The 21,812-nt window shown below is 38.5% G+C and overlaps 2 protein-coding genes and 1 long non-coding RNA gene across 3 annotated transcripts in view; 1 reads left to right on the forward strand and 2 right to left on the reverse strand.

Annotated features, from left to right (window-relative positions):
* LOC101703326 (guanylate-binding protein 7-like) lies at nt 1-20,262 on the reverse strand. The gene is given in 12 exon segments (XM_087212770.1): nt 1-2,482; nt 2,750-2,945; nt 3,248-3,350; nt 5,608-5,820; nt 6,721-7,001; nt 8,021-8,266; nt 9,629-9,825; nt 10,017-10,062; nt 10,065-10,116; nt 12,490-12,617; nt 13,474-13,669; nt 20,143-20,262. Coding segments are annotated over 12 exon segments (2,007 nt in total). The 3' UTR covers nt 1-2,253.
* The window catches only part of LOC147827644 (uncharacterized), a 46,787-nt gene that overhangs the window by 16,984 nt on the left and 7,991 nt on the right, over nt 1-21,812 (forward strand). The window lies entirely within an intron of this gene.
* The window catches only part of LOC101698564 (guanylate-binding protein 5), an 11,353-nt gene continuing 8,646 nt past the window's right edge, over nt 19,106-21,812 (reverse strand). Inside the window, exon 10 of the mRNA XM_004841310.3 lies at nt 19,106-21,431. Coding sequence (XP_004841367.2) covers nt 21,303-21,431 — 129 coding nt within the window. The 3' untranslated portion in view covers nt 19,106-21,302. The remainder of the gene's footprint in view (nt 21,432-21,812) is intronic.

A 21,812-nucleotide genomic window follows, 5' to 3' on the forward strand; every position in this document is an offset into this window, starting at 1 on the left:
TGTTATTTTCATTTGCATCTCTCACATGACTAGTGATGTTGAACATTTTTTCATATATTTATTTGTTGTTTCTACTTCTTCATCTGAGAAGTGTCTATTCATTTCAGATGCCCATTTTTGGATTGGGTCTTTAAATTTGGGGAATCGGAACAGGAAAGGTTAAAGAGGAACAGAAACTAATAAAGGAAACAGGGTGAAGAAGCTGCGTGTGTTTAATAAGTGTGCAGTTTGTGTGGAAAGACACAGAATCAACAGATAACATGTTCAACTCTCAGAACTACCCCTCATTCATGTCTTCAGTAACAGACAGCTGGGTAGGAATCACATGATCAAATGATGAACTGGCCTTGAAGAAAAATTTTCTTTGCAATTCACCAATTTTAGGATTACAGGACTGGAATTTAGAAGCCGTATTAGGTATAATCCCCAGCTTTATTGAAAAGAGACAATGAAAACAGGATCATCAGGCATTCTCGTGGTTCCTAGTTGGCTATTTGGTAATTACTTCCTTTCAATTGAGTGATTTGTGTCCTTTGTAATAGCATCGAAACTTTACATCCTGTAATGGCATTATTCTGTTCCACATATCATTATTTCATTTTTAATTTCAGCCATCCTAGTTATTTTTTTGAATAAGTAATAATTGCATACCATACCAAAGGCAAAGATGAGAGGAGAATATACAATGTGCAGGTTTTAACCTTCCCTGTATCTTTTGACTACCAAGTTTTACTTGCTTTTGACAACAGCTATTAGTTTATTGTATATTTGTCTTGAGTTATATATAATAATATTAGTGTAAACTTATTATCTTCTACATTAAGTGGCAGCATCTATATACATTTGTGCCTTTCTACATTTTATGATAAATCTTGAAGACTTTCTTATATTAGTACAAAATGAGCTTGTCCTTTCATTGAGTGACTGTAGAATATTCCTTTGTGTGGATGTCCTTTGGTATCTATTATTAGTAACCCACAGAGAGTTAGTGGTTTTCAGTTTTCTGCCAAGATACATTGCTGCCACATATATTTTAACATATGTGTCATTAAATCTATAAGATAATTTCATATTGGATCAAAAGCTTGTGCATTTAACACTTTAATGTATAATTGTAACATTTCATACTCTTAGTAGCAAAGAGGAAATATTTTCTGTTTATCTAAATCTTTGTGTCAAAATAAAATCGACCAAAACAAATGTGGTTTTCTTTCTTGATCTGTGGAGAATGTAAGTATCTCATAGCTTTGTTTTTAAATCTCTTATTGTTGAAGTTAAACCTCTTTAATTCCATCTTAGATATTTGTCCAGTGTTTTCAAGGGAGTTGGTCTTTAATTTCAGTGATTTAAAGTGTTATGAATTATTTCATCATTTTTGACATAAAATGTATTGTTTTGCCATTTTTCTTATTTTGCTGATATGCTTCTGTGGAGAATGTCTTTTTATGTAGTTAACATTATCAATCCTTTGTTTTTAAATATTTTTCTAATATATCCCACTGGGAAAGGGCCTCCCCCTCCAGGATTTTTATTAGAATACTCTGCCATATCATTTACTTGCAGTGTACAATGTTTCATGCTTATATTTTGATCCATTTGACTTTTTTTGGTATAATGTGTAAGGACTTCAAATTTTTCAATTTGGCTGAATATTTTATAGCATGTGAAATTTATTATGTATTCAATTTCACATGACTCTATGAAAGTATTTCCTCTTCCAAGTTTATTTTATTGCTGTTTCAATATTCAGGGGCTAGCATCCCTGTGCTATATGTTAGACTATTTACCAGCTTGCGTTGTCTCTATTTTCTGTTTTCAGATTTTCACTGTCTGTCTCACCTGGGACTTGTGCCAGACAGTATAAATATACTTCCAAAGAAAATATTTGGTATATTTATTTAAATTATATCTGATGTATATATTGATGTAAGGAGCATCAACATTTTTATTTCTGTACATTTAAAATACTGTGACCTCCAGTAATTAAAAATATCTTCAAATGAGTTTTACTGACTTCCAGATCATTGTATTTTGCGGTATTTGTTGACATTACAAATTTGGTCTTTTATTTTGTTATACTGTCAAACCTACTCACTATTTAAATTAACCCAATCAAATATTAAATATTAAGTTTGTCTTGTATGCAGGAGGCTCTGATACATACTTTTTATTTTTGACTTAATAAATTGAAACTAACATGACACAGTCTTCAAAACAGCCTCAGAAAAACAAAAGAAGCCTGCTTATAGTTTGCTAAGAGACATTTTTCATTTTTTCACTCAAAATTTTCAACCCTGCACCAAATAGTTTAGTGACACCTGGCAACTCTGAAAGTAACACACTGCCAATCCCATCAGTTATGTGTGCACCCAAAGAGGGTGTGTTTTCCTTAGTTGTTTCATATTCTTTTCGGAGTTGGTGTATCTCTACATTCATCTCCTCAGCTTTCTTTGCAAATCCTTCCTCAAGCAGGTCTTTTTTGGACCTAGAAGCAGAAATCACACTCATTGAGGGTTTGGGATTTGCCCTCAACAGTTGCAAGAGCTAAGGGTATACATCTATTTCCACCCCCAACGTGATCTCTGATGAAGGTATCTGATGTTTCCACGTTTCCTGGGTAGTAAGAATGTCCATGGCTCCTAGTTTCCTAGGATTCCCTCAGTGTCACCTTAGTGAGAGTAAGGAGGGATTGCGCGGTGACAGGTTTGACGACTGTCCCCATGATATGTTCCAGGCCCCATGCAGACTCATCTTCAGCTTGTGCTCCAGCATCCTTTCCTGCTCCCTCAGAATGTTCTCCTTTTCGCTTTCCATCTGCTTCTTCAGTGGAGCCATGTTTTCCTGGTAGCTTTTCTCTTGGGCCTCCATCATTTGCTGCTGTTCTTTCTGTTTCTGTTTTAGTAGCTCCTGTTCCTTCTCAGCCGCTTCCTTCATGGTCCACTCGGCTGCTCCACAAAGATTTTAGAGGGAGAAAGAACAACAGGCCTGAGTTCAGAGACCAAATTGATTTCAAAACGGCCAAGAGAGAAATCATTAAATGCTCCTGGTCACTGCGCCTTCTAGAGCACGTTTCAAAATGTTGTTAGTCAGAATTTATCTGACTGGCTACACACCTACCCTCTTTATTTTCATATTAGGGGGAGCAGGAGTTCTACTGTAGGACAGGAAGCTCATTGTTTAAGGAAGGTTTTCTTGTCCAGTTAGCCAGAGGGCTTTGTGGCAACCTCCCTCCCCATCCAAGCTGTACCTGCAAGGGCCCTCTCTCCATCAGTGAGGGCTTTGTCGGACTGCAGGATGGATTTCTCTACAGCAGCCTGTGACTGTAGGAAGCTCTGGAGAATCTCATTTGCCTTAGGAACCAAAGGAGCAGAAAAATATCAGGAAGCAAAGATTTACTCTTTTGTTGGGCAAATGATTGCTCTCTAAACTTTATTATTTTGTATCCTCCTTAAGATTCCCTTGCCTCCTTTCCAGCCACAAACACAATGTAAATTCTTGTCTCTTTTGTGGAACTTCAAAGCCTTCCATAGCAGCCTTTGTCCTAGCTTTCTATTCTTGTTTCCCATAGTTTTCTACCATGAACCCCAGTGTCATGGCTTGTATCTATATGTCCCCTCAAAGCCTCATATGATCATAGGTTGGGCTTTTTCAGAGGTGGCTGAATCTAGAGTGTATGATACTGGTGTTAAGGGTGTGTAATTACTATATCAGTCCACTGATTGGTTCGGTGCCACCTTAATTCTGGTAACCTAGACAGAGTATGAAAGAGGCAGAAAGAAACTGCTGAGGCCTCTTGCTCACTTGCTTTGCTACTTTTTGACCAATATGAACTGTTTCCCCTCTACAATGCCTGCATGCCATGCCATCCTGCTTTTGGAGCCAGCCGATTATTATTATTATTATTATTATTATTATTATTATTAAAGAGACGGAAAGAAGGTGCTAAGGCCTTTTGCTCACCTGCTTTGCTACCTTCTGCCCAATGTGAACTGTTCCTCCTCTGCAATGCCTGTCTGCCACGCCACCCTGCTTTGGAGCCAGCTGATTATGGACTGAAACCTCTACAGTGAGCTAAATAAACTTTTCCTGCTTTAACTTGTGAATGTTGGGTATTTTGTCTTAGCAATGAGAAAAGTAACTAAGCCATTCAGATTGCAGCCAATCAGATCTATGTACATCCTCAAAACATACTCTCTGTTGTTTCATATATTTTAACATTTTTTTTCTTGCATCTTTTATCTTTTTTTTGGTACCAGAAATTGAACTCAGGACCTTGTGCTTTCGAGGCAGGCGTCAGCACCACTGAGCTGAAGTACCCAGCCCTACTTCTTTTATATTAACTCAAATAATGCTCATGGACAATTCACCATGACCCTTCATTTCCTCTTATAGGAAGCTTTCCTGGGCTGACTTCAGAGTTTTGAATGGCTGCCAAGTACATTGAACTACCCTGCAAACCAGCTCTTGAAACTACAGGGTTTGGGGCCTGGAACTTCATTTGTCTGTGCATAGCATTTTTCAGCTATAAAATTATCCTGAGGATTAAATTAGAACTTCAAAAGTAGCTTGTAACCATAGGTTACTGATTATACACATGATATATAAGAGAGTGTACAATATATGTCAGCATTATTATTACTAATATTCTTATCATTCTAGTTGCATCATTATTTCTATTTTCTGTTCTTGCCAGGATGACAATGTTTATCTGTCGGAAGCAATGCTACATAATTTTAGGGAAAAATCATTTGGTTAGCCTAGTTCTCCTGCCTACAGCCAAGCTATGGAATTCCGAGACATAATTGCATTTTGGCCTCTGGTCACAACTGAGACCTCAATGATCCGGTGATGGTGTCTGTGATTCTCCAGGACAAGACACATCCTGGGAGCTGAAAACATCCTGGGAGGAACAAACATCTACTCCGTTCCTCCTTGTTCTTGGATTGTTACATCTTATTTACCCAGGATGTACTGAACTCTGTGCAAGTCATTTGTTACACTTTGTTTCTCCCGATGTGGTAAGCTGGGGGCTTTTGTCTTTGCCGCCCAGAGCAGCACTGATCAGACCCAAAGCTCAGCTTCTCAGTCACATTTTTCTACCTTTCCTGTAATTCGCCTTGTGCTGTCATGGCTCTCAGGAGACTAGGACTTACTGCAGAGGTTCTAGTAACATCCCCTTTCCCTGTTCCCTACATTTATCCAGTTGGACACTGTATCCAATTGATTGTTTGTAACAAAGGCAAGATCATCAGTATCTTGTAAAAATGGATGTCTCTTTAGACTTTGAATCCCCTGTACTTAGCTCAAAAGCAATCTCACACACACACACACACACACACACACACACACACACACAAAACACCACATCATATTGTTCAATTGAGGAAGGAAAGTTCTATGGGATTACTGATAGTATACTCTATTTTCCAGGGGGCAATGTTCTCATTTCATTAAAAAATAACTAATTATTGACATAACAGCTAAAACCACAGAATCATGTGTTCTCATCTTTCTTCATAGATGATGCAGTGTTCTTAGATTTTAAGGAGCAAAACTGCACTAATTAACTCTGCGATACATGCCCCATTCCTATTTCTTACTTCTCACCTTAACTCCTTTCCTGGGCACTAGGAGGTAGCCTTGTTCAACCTTCTTTTTTGCTTCTATGTAGAGACTGTGGCCTCCAGAAATAGAGAAAATTCCTTTTGAAATGCTTTCTATCAGTGGCTCTGAAAGCTGCTTCAGTTCAGCTTGGCAGTATTTGACAGATGCCTCTTCAATTTGCAACAAGAAATCTTCCTTTTTTTCTTCAATGACTTCCTGCCGGGGAAATATAGGGATGTAAGAGAAAGAGCTGTTAGACAGAAGGTCCAATAGTGACCTCTTAAGAAGAAGCAATCTGATGATGTGTGATTGTAGTGGAACATGCAAATCACAGCAGGAGCTGGGAGATTTCCCTCAGTCCTATTTGTCACAATTTGTTTGCATAATCTTGGGAAATCCCTCAACTTTCTCAGCACCCTGCTCATTGTCTCTGAAAGGTCAGGATTAAACAACACAAACTTCCTGGTTCCTTCAGCAGCACTGTGATTATTATAGTGATGTAACCCTCAAGTGAGGAATAGAAACCTGAATGTGGCTAGGAGTAGAGTTTCCAAAAATGATTCATGTTGCTGTGAATGCAAATGTATGTATGAAAAGCCAACCCAACAAATAATGAGTGAAGTTTACTGTGTACTATCTAGGTTTTAGAACCCCTCATTAATTTTTCAAATGAAAATTTGAATGTGTAAAAACAGAGTGAAGAAAATTTTTGATTGTATTTGTAAATCACAAACCAAGGATTGAAAGAACTTGATTGAATTTTGAGGTCCCCTACAGCTGAGAACTCAGTTTGCTGACACTTTTTGTTCTTAGCCTTGTGAATTCCTAAGCACAGCGCTCAGCCTCCTTCAATGGACTTATGAGCTAGGGAACTGTGCACCAATGTATTTTGTACCTTTAAGCTCCTAAATTCATTCTAATTTGTTATATGCCAATAGGAAATCAACTGTCTTTTAGATAGAATGCCAATTGTCAGCCTATAGAACCTTGTAACTCACATGAATGCAGGTTCCTTCCACTAGGAATAGGAGATTATGCACAGTGGTCAAAAAAGTAGGCTTTAATCATCATTCCTGAAGGGCAGGAAGGAAAAAAAAAAAGGCTAAAATGCAATACCACCAGCTTGTTCTGGAATTCCCGATCTTCATCCTTGAAGGAGTGATCCATGAAGACCTTGATGGCCTCCTTCTCACAGGCTGCATGCTCATCCAGCAGCTCCTGGAGTGGGTCTGTGGGGAACCGCACTCGCTGGGCCATCTGCTCGCTGTAGTGGTCGGCTGCCTTCTGCACGGCTGCTGAGTTCTCTCGCTGGGCCAGAGTGGTGACTGCGTTCTCCAGGCAAGGCACTGCCCTGCTGTTGATGGCCTTCACATAGGTCTCCACCAGAGTCCTCAGTCCTGAAAAATCCAAGTAATTTAAGGACAAATATCAAGTAGTTATTTGCTTTTCTATATCATTTTGGAACCAGAGTTTCAAAGATCATCAAAACTGGATTTAGCACAAAATTCCTTTTTCTGTTTTGAGAAAGTCCTCCTTCTAGTGAAATTATTGACTTTCCTATTCAACTTTTTAGTGCTTTGAATTTATACAATTTAAATCACTGATAACCACCAATGTGATCATGATATCCTCTCAACAATCTAGTAAACCTGGAAAAGGAATAGATTTAGCCAGGAGAAGTAAATTGCATATATGAGACCAATTGTCTAATTTGTGGACTCTCAAATGACAATGTAAATCTCCATATAAAATATTATCAAAATTTTTAGGGCAATGACAGAGCATTAAAAAATTAGGGGAGTTGCTCTCAGGACAGACGCACTGCGTGTCTGCATGAGTCAGTATCATGAAACCACTTCTGTACATGAGATTATACTGAATTTTGGCCTCAATTCAATGAATTTTCAGGAATCTTGGCCTCTTATTACATCATTATTTTATAACTAGAATATATTCACAAAATGTTTTTTCTATTCACGAAGAGAAACACTTGTCCTATAGTGTTTACCACAAACACAAGTATTCTCTTTAACACATTCATGATTGGGTCATTCATGTCTCACTGTCAAGTGGCTCTGAACTTCTGATGGTACATTCATGTCTGTCCCATTGGGCAGCATGGGTCAGTCTCAGCAGGTATACAAGCCCCCACAATTAGACAGTCATGCACGTACCACAGGTTGTTCAAGCTGGCAGGAATGTGTTAACCTCAGCTTGTGCTTATAAGATCAGTGGAGTAGCTTCTTAAAATATATTACATCTTAATAAATCCTCATGTAGACATGATTAGGAAATATGACTTTCTATGTTTAGTATTCATATCAGATGAAAAAAATATTGCCTAATGAAAGGTATGAAAAAACTATACCACACACAATGAAAAGCAGATCTAAGTGCTGGGGCAAAGGTGACTCACGGTTCCCAGTGACCATGATTCCCTCTTTCAGCTTCTTGGGATTTGCATTGGCGAAGATGTAAGAACAGAATTTTTTTGATTGTGCTTGGAAATTATAATCCAGCCTGTCTTCTGGCAGTTCCTTAATATGAACTAAGAAATCTTTTTCTTTTGTGGGTTGATCAAAGACAAAACACTTTCGTTTTGGAAAGAAATGCCTGATACATTCCTTAGGCATGTTGGAATTTTGGATTTTGAGACTTCTGCCTGTAAAAGTTAAAAAAAATTAATCTTTGAAAGGACAGCTCTCAGGTAAGGGGCTGAAGTATTTTTACTTCCAGAGATCTCTGCATCACTGCATTCCCTTCCCTGTAAATCTCTTCTAATGCAATCATGTGATAGCTCATTGCAAATCAATCTGTCATTGATCATGTAAGACAAGAAAAAAATCCAGGTCTGCATAGAGGTAAAAGGCAACAAAGTAAGACTGACTAAGGAGGTCATCCATGGGATGGGATGACTCTTCCTTGGCCTCCCTGGTAATTGTACAGATGTTTATGGATTAAGTGTTTAATAAATGTTTCTTGAATGATCAACTAATGAAACAAAAAAGTAGTCCTCTCCTGATCTTATTATAGCCTCGTCAGAGATGAAATGTGGGTCTTACAACAAAGTGACAACAGAAAAGGGTTAGATGCTTCCAGGGACAATGTCAGGAAGAGGACGGATAATACTCAGGCCAGGATAAAAATATCTGTCAAATATAGACATGCATCATAATATGTTTAGCAATTTCTTTCCCTGAAAACTTTTAAAGAATAAAGTTAATTTAAACATAAGTTGAAGACTTTCTTTACTTTCTTGTATCAGAGTCTGTTACACTCCACCTTATAGAATGATTAGGTCACACACAAAAGGTGTTTAATGAATGCTTTTGAAACAATGAATAAAAGAATGAATAAAATATTGATATTTTTAAGTGCCCAAATTTTTTTACCTTGCTAAATATAGTACATCTAATAAATCTATATGAAAATTATTGTGTACCTCTGTCAAATGAAGAGGGTGATGCTATAAAAAAAGGTAAATTGAAAGATTTTACAGCGTTAATAGAAAGAAATGTGAACTTTTCTTAATTATTTAATGTATAAATATCACTACTCTGAAGAATGTTAACTTACCAAGTACTAGGGAAACATACTGTATAAAAGAATTATCCTTTGAAAATTAGATCATTTCATTTCATGTAATTCTGTTTATCAAATTCCTATTTTTTCTAAATGAAGAACAGAGAAGCACTTAATATGAACACAATATGTGGGACTTTGTATTAAAATACAAATATATTAGCATATATTATAATCTGGATTATTTTTTGAGTTATTAATTGGTCTAAAATAATTTGGTTTAGTATGTGCCTTGTGTTTTACTCTAGCACCTAGAAATTTTTCAAGTGATAATAACTCTTGAAAAACTACCACCAATCACTTTTCAACAGTTACCGGTTTACTATTAGCTTAGAGCTCAATCCAGTTTCAAATGAACACCTATGTCAAGTGCTGAACAACAGGGATTACTTGATCCCACAGCTAGAATGAAGCTTCCCCAACCAGGCCAAAGCTCCGTTACCTGGAATCAGCTTCAAGGCATTCTCCAGGTACTCATCTTCTGTGACGGGACGTCCATCTAACTTCAGCTCCAATATGAAATCCCGAACAGTCCAAACAAAATCTGGAAAGAAGCTTACAAACTCATCAGAGTCATCCATTCCCTCAGAACTTGAAGTGGACTTTTCCCTGATTAGCTCCGCTAGTTCAGTCACATAGCTGGGATCTTAGCTAAGGAATGACAGGGACCACATACACTAATTTCCAGGTCTCAAAAACCAATTTCTAACTCTTCTGTCCTGGTTGCCCTCCACCTCAAGCATAAGAACTGAGTCATTTGGACAAAGACAGTGTCAGTTGTCCTTCCCTTAAATCAATGATACACTCTGGCTCAGCTCCTGGAAGGATACTGCAGCTCCTCCAGGGCCTGGTGGTTGATGGTGCTCATGCTGTGCTGCTGCTCAGAAGCACGGCCAGGGCGAAGATCCAGGAGTCATTCTTAGTGTCACCCTAGAAAGCACAGGAGGGCAAAGAACTCAGGAGTCTGCTCTTCATTCTTTCATTCTATTGCTTATTTACTACTTCAGCTGAAATATAGCAGAATAGTAGGAAGAAGAGCTAAGTTTTTTTGTTGTTTTTGGTACCGGGGATTGAACTCGGGTCCTTGCGCTTGCGCAGCAGGCGGAGAAACCACTGAGCTAAATCCCCAGCCCAACAGCTAAGTTTTGAATAGGATCTTAAATTTATACTTCTTTTTCTTTGTTAACCTCGGTCATTATCAGGGCCTTAGTTCCCTTAACAAAATTGAATGATATTGAAAGTGGGTATACAATGCTTATATAGTTCCATTGTGTACCTAGGAAGGTACAGAAAAATATTCAGATACTACTTCATTAGATTCACTGGTTTCATTCGTGAAGTTAAATCCAACAACTAATTGGACACCTACAAAATACCAAACACTACATTGAGCTATGTGAACGCAAAGCTTTATGTGGCAGTCTAGAGAGGCAGACAAACATGGAAACATAAATGTAACCAAGCTAATCACCTCTGTGAGGAGTAAAATTACATATTACTGTGAAGAAAAATGGATAAGTTCGGTAAAAGGGAAAAGTGTGGCACAACTTCAGAGCAATGTGCTGTGAGCCCGGGATCTGATAATCACAATCTCTTACATGTGAAAAATCAACCCTAGCCAAGGCAGAAAAAAGACAGGGTCATGCAAATGTATTACAGAGTTCTTCCATTTGTCTGAAACAATGGGTAGGTGGGTGGGTATGCAGATTGAAAGACCAGGCTGGAAGTGAGATTTGGCATAGGATATGATGGCCCATGGAAGTCTGGCAAATGGAGTTAGATACTATCCAAATCCCACCCCATGTTTTAGTGTCAGTGAGTAGTTCCACAGACAATAGCAGTTTACAGTATGGAATTTCTCCTTTGTACAGGCAGGATATGGGCCCTATGCTAACAGGACTTGATCGGAAAGGCAGGAAATATTTTAGATTTTGAGGAAAAATGTTTTTCAGGTCTTTATTTTACAATCCATAGAAATACCCAATTCAGATAGATAGATTTAGAACAAACAGAACATCTCTTTCTACAGGATCCCAACATGAAATTTCTAAACCTTTTTAAACTTTTTATAGTAATGGAAGCCAAAGTCTGCACTGCTCCCTTCAAGTTAGGTTCAGTGTAAAGTAAAGTGAGAAGGTAAGTGATTCATTGCACTTAATACTGTGAAGACCAAAATAGTTAAACTCCTATTTAATATTTAAATACTTCAAATCCAATTTAATACTTAAAATCCTGTTTAAAACTTTTTTGGATGCTCAAGGCCATGCTTTTATAGAAGTCAAAAAATAGGTTTCTCTAAAATCCAGATTTGAAGCAAAGCTGAATTCCTCGCTTATCTGAGGCTTTTCTGAAGATTAAATAGATTATTTAACTGCACTTATTTTCAGGCTTTAATTTCCACCCCATCATACCTACACAATTGAACCGGTAGCTTTCTATTAGGAGTTGAACTGGACCTTCCTTTCAGGCCCCCTAAATGATGTGCTTGAGTCCTAACCTGTAGTACTTCATAAAATGATCTTCTATGCACATAGGGTCTTTAAAGAGGTGGTTAGGCTCTAATCCACATGACTGGTGTTTCAGACACAGATGTATATTTTAGGGAGAAAACCAAATGAAGATGAAAACAGTGATCAGGGTAATGTATCTACAAGCTCAGAAATGGCAAGTATTGCCATGAAACCACCAAAAGCTAGAATGCAGGCATGGAAAAGATTGTCTTTCACATTCCACAGAAGGACTAACCTTGGTAATATCTTGGTCTTGGATTTCTAGCTTCTAGAACTGTGAGAAAACTTATTTCTGTTACTTAGCCACCCAGGTTGTAGCACTTTGACATGAATACAGTCCTACTACCTCACAGTTTATGGCTGAGATGTCATTTCCTCCAGGAAGCATTCTCTAAAGCATATAACCAGGTTAGATGCCTACTTTTGTGCATCCAGGACACCTTATACTGATCACACTAAGTGTATGCTGATTCCTGAACCAGGAACTAGGTTTTACCTTTTATTATAGCACTTAGGGTAAATAGTACAGTACCTTGGAATTCAGCTCCTCAATGAATATTTACTAGATTATATGATTTACCCAAATTAAAAAAATAAGAATATCTTCCCATAATATACTAAAATACTTAAGCTTACCAAAGAAGTAATTTCGAGGTATGAGAATTTAGAGTCATTACCCACAACTGGATTTGTAGTTCGCAGAAATAAGTCACAGAAGTTGAATTACGGTGGGAATTTAAGTGTAAGTGAAGAATCAAAGAAGAGAAGATTCTTTCATGAGTCTCTGATTTACCTTTTCCACATCACCCAGGCCCTCAGTGTCCAGAAGGGCAAGAGTGAATTGTGGCTTCTGAGGGTAGGGCACACACCACATCCAGATGCCCTTGGTTTCAGACCTTACTGTGGTGCCCAGGTGGAACCCTATAAGAGAAAGGAAAGAAAGTAACTTGGATATGGTAAATTCTGAGAATATAGAGACTGGGGTTCAGCCCTAAATGGTACTGAGCTAGAGAAGATGTAAATAGTAATGGGGTGGGGGGTGGCTGCATTGTCTCCATAGGCAGACTAATAGAAATTTGGCAGAAGCAAATGATACGAAGTTAACTTTTAAAAAGTCTCGAGCATGGGTTTAATAAAATAAGTAATCTAAATGAGAATATTTGAAAAAGTGCTCGCCCTTATTCATGATTAGGCTTATGTTATTCACATAAAGTAACCACATCAGCATGCTTTCCCCTTTGCTCTCTCCCTTCCTCCTACCTTCCTTCCTGCCTTCTTTCCTTCTCTCCTGCCTTCATTCCTTTTCACAAAACAAGACATATTTAACTACATTTCTAGGCCTCTTGGAGTGACATTACAATTTTAGCCAAAATGGTGTGTGAGAGAGAAGGAATAGTTACAAGAGTTGAGCTACACAGGAGAGAATGGATCGTATGCAGACTGTTAGAGTGGATCATTAGATAGAGCTGAGATAACTTTTTTGTTACTTGCATTAAGAGTGACTTTTGTGGATAGATGGAGTTCAAATTACAAATTTGATGATAAATATTAAGAAAAAATATTATAAGAGTTTTTTCTTTTTTCCTTAAGATGGACCTAGAGTAGATGTGAGCAGCTCACATTATCAATGGGTCCAAAAAATGGCCCCTGTTGGGCCAGGGATTTAGCTCAGTGGTTCCAGTGCCTGCCTTGCAAGCGCAAGGTCCTGAGTTCAATCCCTGGTACCAAAAACAAAACAAACAAACAAAAATGGCACCTGTCCTTGGACAACACTCACCATGGTTCTGTCCTGCAAGATGATTCATCAGGTAGGATTTTCCTGTACGATACAGTCCAACAATAGCCACCACCACCACAGGATCAGTAATATTTTGAAGAATCTTTATTGCCTCTGGGTTCACTGTCAGTTTCTCTTTCTCATTTTTCACTAGACAAATGGGGTCCATGATGTTGGATCCAGATGCCACGGTAACCTGCAAACCCATAAAAGCTTCTCAATAGAACACAAGATCCCATGCATAATGAACTTCATATTGTGGAACACGTGTATCAACTTCTTACTCTTATATAGTACAAGAGATCTTGTACTGTCAGGTTGTCAGCTTCCATAATACCCTTGATCCCCCATGATACTGAAGCTGACACATGAGTATTACTTGTCTCCAATGACTCATTTACCTCAAAATAATATCCTTGTTAATAAATCCCTCTAAGAGAAAATCTCAGATAATGGTGATTTATTTAAATTATCTTTCTGACCCATAAAAAACAAACCTATAGAGTAGAGAGTATTATCCCTCCTTTTCTGATGCAGTAAATGCAAAGTAGGTATGCTGAATGACTTTTCACAAGTCTTATAAGTTGGTCAGTGGAGCAGGAATTGAATAATGTGTCTCAGTTCTATAGTACCTACTACAAAAATCCAACTGTCAAACAAATATTTTTTTCTGTTAAGTTTCTTACTACAGAAATATCAAGGATTTTCTTGACTAATCACATGAGATGTCATTACAGTGTGTGATCTGTGTGGATGATATTTATCTTGAATTGTCATTTTTTCTTCATTAATTTTACTGGTACATTTTAGGTATACAATATGCTGACATTCATCATTGGGAATTTGTATCTTTACATAATGTATCTTGGTTCTTATTTTTTTCCCCATTGTCCTGCCCTCCCTTCAATCTCTCCACTCTTATTACAAAGACTTTGTTTCCATTTTTTCTTTTCTCGTATTAATTCTATTACCTTCTTTCCTTTCCCCAATCCCTCCCACTTTCTCTTCCTCTTTAGACCTTTTCCTTCTATTTCACAAACTCAGTTATGCCTTTTGATCCTTATTTACACTTTCAGTTTCTCACACAAGAGAAACTATTTGGTATTTACATATGTGTGTCCTATTTATTTCACTTAAGTGTATTGCCTCAGTGTGCATCCATTTAGCTATAAATGTCTCTAATTTCTCATTCTTTATGGCTAAGTAGTACTCCATTTTGTAAAAATAACCACATTTTCTTTATCCAGTCTTCAGCTGATGGACAATTGGGCTGTTTCCAAGTTTTAGCTATTACAAACTGTGCTGCTATGAATATGGGTGTGCATATATCACTGTGACATGATTCTTTTAATTCTTTGGGGAAGATACCAGCAGGGGAATAGCTGGATCATGAGACCTCTAATCCTAGTTCTTTGAGGTATTTCCATACTGATTTCCATAGTGATTGCACAAGTCTACACTCCCACCAGCAGAGGAGCAGTGTTCCTTTTCCCCCACAACCTCGCCAGCAATTGTTATTGGTTGATTTCATGACAGCAGCCATTCTTTCTGGGGTGAGGTGGAATCTCAGCATTGTTTTCCTTTGCATCTCTCTAATGACCAGTGATGTTGAACATTTTTTCATGTTTATTTGCTATTTTTACTTTGTCTGAGAAATGTTATTAATTTCAGATGTCCATTTTTGGATTGGGTCTTTAAATTTGGGAGGTCTGATTTTTAAAATTTCTTTACATATTCTAGATAGTAGACCTTCGTCTGAGGAACAGCTGGTAAAAATTTTTTCTCCACATTGTGGGTTTTCTCTTCGTGTTGTTTGTGGTTTCTCTTGCTGTGCAGAAGCCTTTTAATAAGAAGAGATCACACATGTTGATTCTTTGTGCTAGTTCACTTGCAACTGAGATTTTGATCATGAAATCTTTTCCTACGCCAAGAGTTCTACCTAACCTCTCTTCCAGCTGATTCAGTGTTTGTTTTAATGCTTAGATCTTTGATTCATTTCTATTTTAGTTTAGTGTATGGTGAGAGAAATAGTTCTTGTTTTAATCTTTGGCAAGTTGAAACCCAATTTTTCCAGCCTCATATTTTTCCTCCAGTGAGGGTGTTTGGATCCTTTGTGGAAGATGAGGTGTCTGAGTGTGTCTGGAATTGTTTTGACATCTTCTAATCAGTTCCACTAATCCCCAGGTCTGTTTCTTTGCCAATGCCTTGCTGTTTTTATCACAGTGGCTTTGTAGTACAGTTTCAAGTTGGGGATTTTGATACCTCCTTCCTTGTCTTTTTTTGCCTAGAATTGCTTTTGCTATTCTAGGTCTCTTCTCATTCCAAATGAATTCTTGGGTTGTTTTCACAATGTCTGTGAAGTATGTTGTTGGAACTTCAATTGGGATTGCATTGAATCTATATAGCAGTTTTGGAAGTATGGCCATTTTCACTATAACTGGTATGTATTGATTGGTCTTTGTCATGACCTTTTCCTGTTGTTGGAATTTTCCCCTTTGCATTTAATTTCTTGTTGTACCTGATGGATTCATTCTGCTGGGCTTTCTGGGGTTGTGATCCTCTTTGTTTTTTCCTAGGATATTTTTTTGAGTGCTGGTTTAGTATTCATGAAGTTCCTCGGGTGTTTTTTGCAATGAACAAATCTTATTTCTCCACCAATTTTGAAAGATAGTTTTGCAGAGTACATCAGTCTGGGTTGGAGATTGTTTTCTTTTAGGGCTTGAAATATGTCACTCCAGGCTCTTCTTTTTTTTTTTTTTTTTTTTGGTAGCGAGGATCGAACTCGAGCCCTTGCACTTGCCAGGCAGGTGGCAGAACCACTGAGCTAAATCCCTGGCCCAAGGCTCTTCTTGACTTAAGGGTTTTGTGTTGAGAAGTCTGCTCTGATTCTGATGGGCTTTCCTTTGTCTGTGATTTGTTTCTTTTCTCTAGCTGCTTGTAGAACTTTGTTCTTCTGGTAGGTTTCTGGAATCTTAACAATTATATGCCTATGTGTGCATTTTTTTTTTGATCAAGTCTAGTTGGTGTCCTATATGCCTCATTTATCTGTATATCAAGTTCTTTTCTCCTACTTGGGAAGTTTTCTGCCATTACTTCTTTAAACAGTTTTTTATGTCATTTGCATTCTCTCTTCTTTCCTCATTGACTTCAATCAGTCTTATGTTATTCTTCTTTGCATCATCTAGCAGCTGCTGGATTGATTTCTTGTGGTCCCTTACTATTTTTAAGAAATTTTTATTTTCCTAGTCACTAATACCAATCCTGTCTTTTATATCTGATATTCTGTCCTCACACTGGCTCATTCTGCTGCTTACGCAGCTTTTATTGGAGATTTTAATCTCCTGGATATCTGTTTGTATCTGTTTTATGGATTCCATTTGTTTCCTTTGCTGGGTTTCCATCATGTTGCTCAGCTCCTCTTTTTTTTCATCTGTTTCTGCTCTAGAGTTATTAATCATGTCTTTCACTATGGACACAATCCCTCTTGTTATCTGGGAAATTATTTCTTATTCCATTTTTTTCAGATCCTCTTTCATTACCAGTTGAGGGAGTCCAGGTGGTTGAGTATCAGATTGTTTCATCTCTTTGCCCCTTGTGGTTGCCTTAGGTGATCTGGAAGTCTGGTTTTGAGTCTTGTTTATATGACTAGTCATTTCAACAGATGCAGCCTGCTGCACCTTTGTTGAGGTGACTTTGCTTGCCCAATGGGCTTCAGTTCTCATCAAGCCTCAGAGAGGCCTTCTCTCTGCTACCCACCACTGCACCAATTCCTGGGTTCAGAATAGTGGCCTTCTGGATCCCTGCTCTGCCCTGTTGTCCTGGTGGGGTTTTGGCTGGGGGCTGTGCACACTTGGGATGGTATCTTGTTGTGCCTCCGGCTGGGGCCTGCCCACCTCTTTTAGTTGTTGTCTAGAAGGGCCTTTGGCTGGGGGTTGTGTACCTGAGTTGCTGGTATCTGATGGGGCTTCTGGCTGGGGTCTGCCTGCACTTACCAATGGTATCTGGGTGGGCCTCTGGTTGTGGCCTGCATGCCTGTATAGTTGTTTTCCAGGCAGGCCTTTAGCTGGAGCTTGGGGTCCAAGCCACTGGTGTTTGGGTGGGGCCCTGGCTGGGACCTGCTCACTCGCACCACTCTGGTCCATGAGGGTTTCTCACTGGGATCTGGTAAATGTACTGCATACGTTTATCTATGGTATCTGGATGGCTTCTGGCTGTTGCTTGTACACCCACGCAACTGTTTTCCAGGCCGGCCTTTGGCTGGTGCCTGCAGGCCCAAGCTGCTGCTTTCTGGGTGGGGCCCTGGCTAGGACCTGTGAACCCATGCTTCTCTGGTCCATGTGGGTTTGAATTGTCATCTTAGAAGTCCCAGATCAACTTATCAACTGACAGAATAGTTTTCTAATAGAAGACTTTAATCCATCTTAAATTTTAGGCAAGGTATAACTCTGACAACTGTTTCATTCATTATACATTTAATGAGCCTGCATCATGGTCAGTTGTTTAGTTCTGTGAATATTAAGTGCATTGGAGTCCCAGTGTTCAAAGTACCTTAGAATCCATATCAATTGGGATTCAGTTTATATATAATGGAATGTCCTCAGAAAACAGATGCTTAAGGAACTGAAATTTTATCATAAAAGTTGAAGGGCAAGAGCCCCGTGATTCTGTTTCATAGAGTCACTAGGGGCATAGCTTCCTTCTACTATCTGCTTTGCCTTCTTTGAACATTTCACCTCCTGGTCCAAGATAGCTTACCATCGCATGTGCTTTCTGTCCAACTGGGGAAGAGCTTCAGTTTCCTTTTTTAAAGGTGTCTCTTGGTTAATTGATCATGCATAATCACTCTGCTCACTTTCCATTTGTTAAAATTGTACCTTGTGACCAGCCTATCTGCAAAGAAGGTTGAGACATTTAGTCTCTACTAAGTTGTCTGCTTTTCTAGATACATAAAAGATGTTTTGTTACAATAGAAGAAAAGAATGGAAATTTGAAGAGAAAAGGCAGTCTGTTGAAGTAATCATGAATACCTCATGAACTTATTATATACTGAAGAAGGGACAACATATCATTCATGACATAATAAGCAGAGAATTGCCGTGATAGGTATGTATACAACATGGTGTTAGAATAAAAGAAGGGTGAACTAATATCAAATGAATTAAGAATGAGTTAACAAATGAACAAAGTTGGTGGAGTAGGAGAGTGAAAAGTGAGAAGAAACAGGCTACACAATTAAGAGAAAGAATAACATCAGAGTGAGGTTTCTAAAATCACTTCTAGAAATTTAGCTTGGGTAGCTGAGTAGATATTAGCAAAAAATAAGAGAAACTGAAATATACATATGTTTTTGGTGTATAAAAAATTTCTGGGCATGGTTAATTTCTAGTATGCTCTCAGTTCATTCTAACAGAATGATATAAGTTTGAATACAAGCATCACAGCCTAGTAGATGTTTTAACCCACAGTTTATCAAGCTTATTCCTGTTTCCTGTAATTCAGTACTGGCCTCTTACTAAGGTGAATTCAACTCTCAGCACATAAAAACACTCAGGGACATTGGCTGACTTGCATTATGCAGCTTAGGAAGAAGGGCTACCCGAAAGTTAGGCATAAAAGAATACACGGCAGTGCATAGAAACAGCTGTTGTTCCTTTATTCTTTTAAAAATAACAAAGTGAGAAAGCAAAGGACACAGGTGGAGTTCACAGAACACTAATATTTTGTGTCTCACTACAGGCATATAGTGCTATAAGAAAGGAACAGTCAGGGGAGGTTGTAGAATTTGTAGAATAATTGTCTCTTTAGCCCAGGAGGAGTATGTACCAAGAAAAGGAAGCAATCAACAACATTCAGTACATAGAGTTCACCTAAGAGGACCAAACACATCTTTAGATTTGTTGATATTCATTAATTTAACAAACTTCTATTCAGTACCTGCCTTGTGCTGCACAGGTTCAGTATCTGGTAGTAAAGAAAATGGATACAAACTGCTCTCATGGAATTCTATTCTCATGAAAAAAGAAATGAATTAAATTAGAAAAATATGCATACATTCATGCACACACACACACACACACACACACATATATATATATATATACATATATATATATACATATATATACATACACAAATATTAAGTGCTTTGAAGAAAATAGGAAGGGAAAGGGGATGAGGAGTGTTGGAAGTTGAGTTTATACATAGAGTAGTCAGGGAAGACCCGGCTGAGAAGGTGACAAAGGGAGGTGATCATCCATCTTGATGAGGCCAGATTTAGTGCTCATGGAGCAGGCTGGAGGCAGGAGTAAGAGAGAGTAGTAGCAAGAGTGAAAAAAAGTACATCCTCCACAAGCGTAAAGAGGGTATCTTTTAAGTGCCTCAGGAAAAATATGACTCTAGAAAGTAATTTATTTAGCTAGAAAAAAGATATTCTTGTTCATTAGACAAAAAGGAATAGAAGCCTTAGAGTCAGTGTTTGAAGATTTTCCAGGATTTGACAGAACTCCTAAATCTGGGAGAGGCATTATTTTGGATTTGTTCATCTTCATGACTAGGGCATTTTGTGACCTCAAGAAACAGAAGCCATCAAAAGGCTTTGACTGTCCCTGTATTGCAAGACGTCGCTAAGCGACATACTCCTAGCCCTCTGCCAATAGGGGGATCCCTTACCTCATCATTCCAGGAGTCCTGCAGCCAGAGCAGGAGGAGAAGCTCTCCCACCAGGTGTGCCCTCAAGTCAAAGGTGACTTTCCTGTGCACACCTGTGCAGATCTCACAGAAGGGAGGCATGCCCACAGCTCTTGGGTTATTATGGGTGAGCTATGTTGCATCTAAACACAACTCTGTATCTTATAGGGCAGGCTAAATGTTGACATGCAATAACAAACTTCATGCCTTTTTTGAGACACCAGATGATGTATTCTATAGCAACTGGTAATTTCTGAATAAAGAATGACTCCTCCATAACTTTTAAACATTAATGAATTAATATGTATCATTATGTCCTGTGAGTTGTAAATTAGCAAGTAAACTAGGTTGACAATATTTTTGTTAGAAAAAACACACCAATAGGTTTTTTTAAACCAACTTCCTCTGTACAATTTCCGTTCTTTTTCTGTGGCTGTTGGGGAACCGGATTTATGAAGTAAAACATATGCATGGTTGATGAGCTTCCCCCAGTTTTTGTTCTTGTCCCTTTTTTTCTAACTATAAAGAAGGACTGAGGTTTCCAAGCCAAGAAGTTTTCAAATCCAAATTAAGTAAGTAGAGACAGTTCTATTAAGTAGTAGAATGAGAAAGTTCCTGTCTGAGAGGCCTGAATTCTCGGCAAGTACCACAGGTTATGTGGATGTAGTTCTTGGAAATACCACGCATTGCAAACAGTTCAAGAGAAACAGTTCTCTCGGTTTAAACCGACCGGTTTAGACCTCCTAACCGTTTTTTACCCTTCATTAGTGAGAGTGTGATTGAATTACTTTACACAATTTCTCCAATTACCGCTAGGGGGTAATGAGGAAACTTCTGAAGACTGGAGGAGTCTGAAAGAAGTGACCCTTTTCCTCATCCCAGCAGCGCCTCTACAGGGTGATGAACTTTGGTTCCTTGGTTCGGGAAAAGAGTTGAGCCCACTTTCCGCAGATGGGGTTAGGATGCACCCTCAGGGGTCCACGTGGGGCTTTCGCGGCAGCCCGGGTGGACGCTGGAGGAAGAAGAGCGCATCCTGCGGGTTTCGCAGGAGGGGCAAGCCTTAGACTGTCAGCCTTGAGACAGTCAGTCTCTGCCAAGCTTTGAGACTGTCAGCCTCTCTCTCTCTTTTGATTTCTTCCATTTCATTGTAAGATGCACTGATCGTGTCGACGTCTGTCTCTAGAGCAATACATGCTCTGGAGACGTTGGAGCTCCATTTGCTGCCTTCTGAGTTCAGCTTCAGCCATCGCTTTTTGTCTTTCAGCCTCTTCCTAAGAAGCAGGGAATGGAAACTGTAAAGCTTAGCAAAAATGAGGCCTTTTTCTTTCTGGTGGTCTAAATCATTGACTTGTCCTTACTTGTTTTAATCCGCTTTAGTAATAGACAGTCCCTGTACATTTCTCTTTCATTAATGTACTTCTATAATTATTCACCCTCCTCTTTTCTCTAGCTCCAGAAACATGCTTCCATCCCTTAAATTGCTGTTTCTAGGTTTCCATCCTGACAGTCCCTTTCCCTTTATCCTATGCAATTTATTTGAATAATCTTAGTCATATCTCATTTATGATTTCATTTCTTATTTATGTACAGGAGGATGTTAGATACTTCTTTTTAATCAGAAGAGGCCGATTAAAAAAAGAGCATCCGGCACA

Source organism: Heterocephalus glaber, unplaced genomic scaffold, assembly GCF_053883595.1.
Source record: "Heterocephalus glaber isolate CG9 unplaced genomic scaffold, H.glaber_assembly_v1.0 deba00001442, whole genome shotgun sequence".
Lineage (NCBI taxonomy): Eukaryota > Metazoa > Chordata > Mammalia > Rodentia > Bathyergidae > Heterocephalus > Heterocephalus glaber.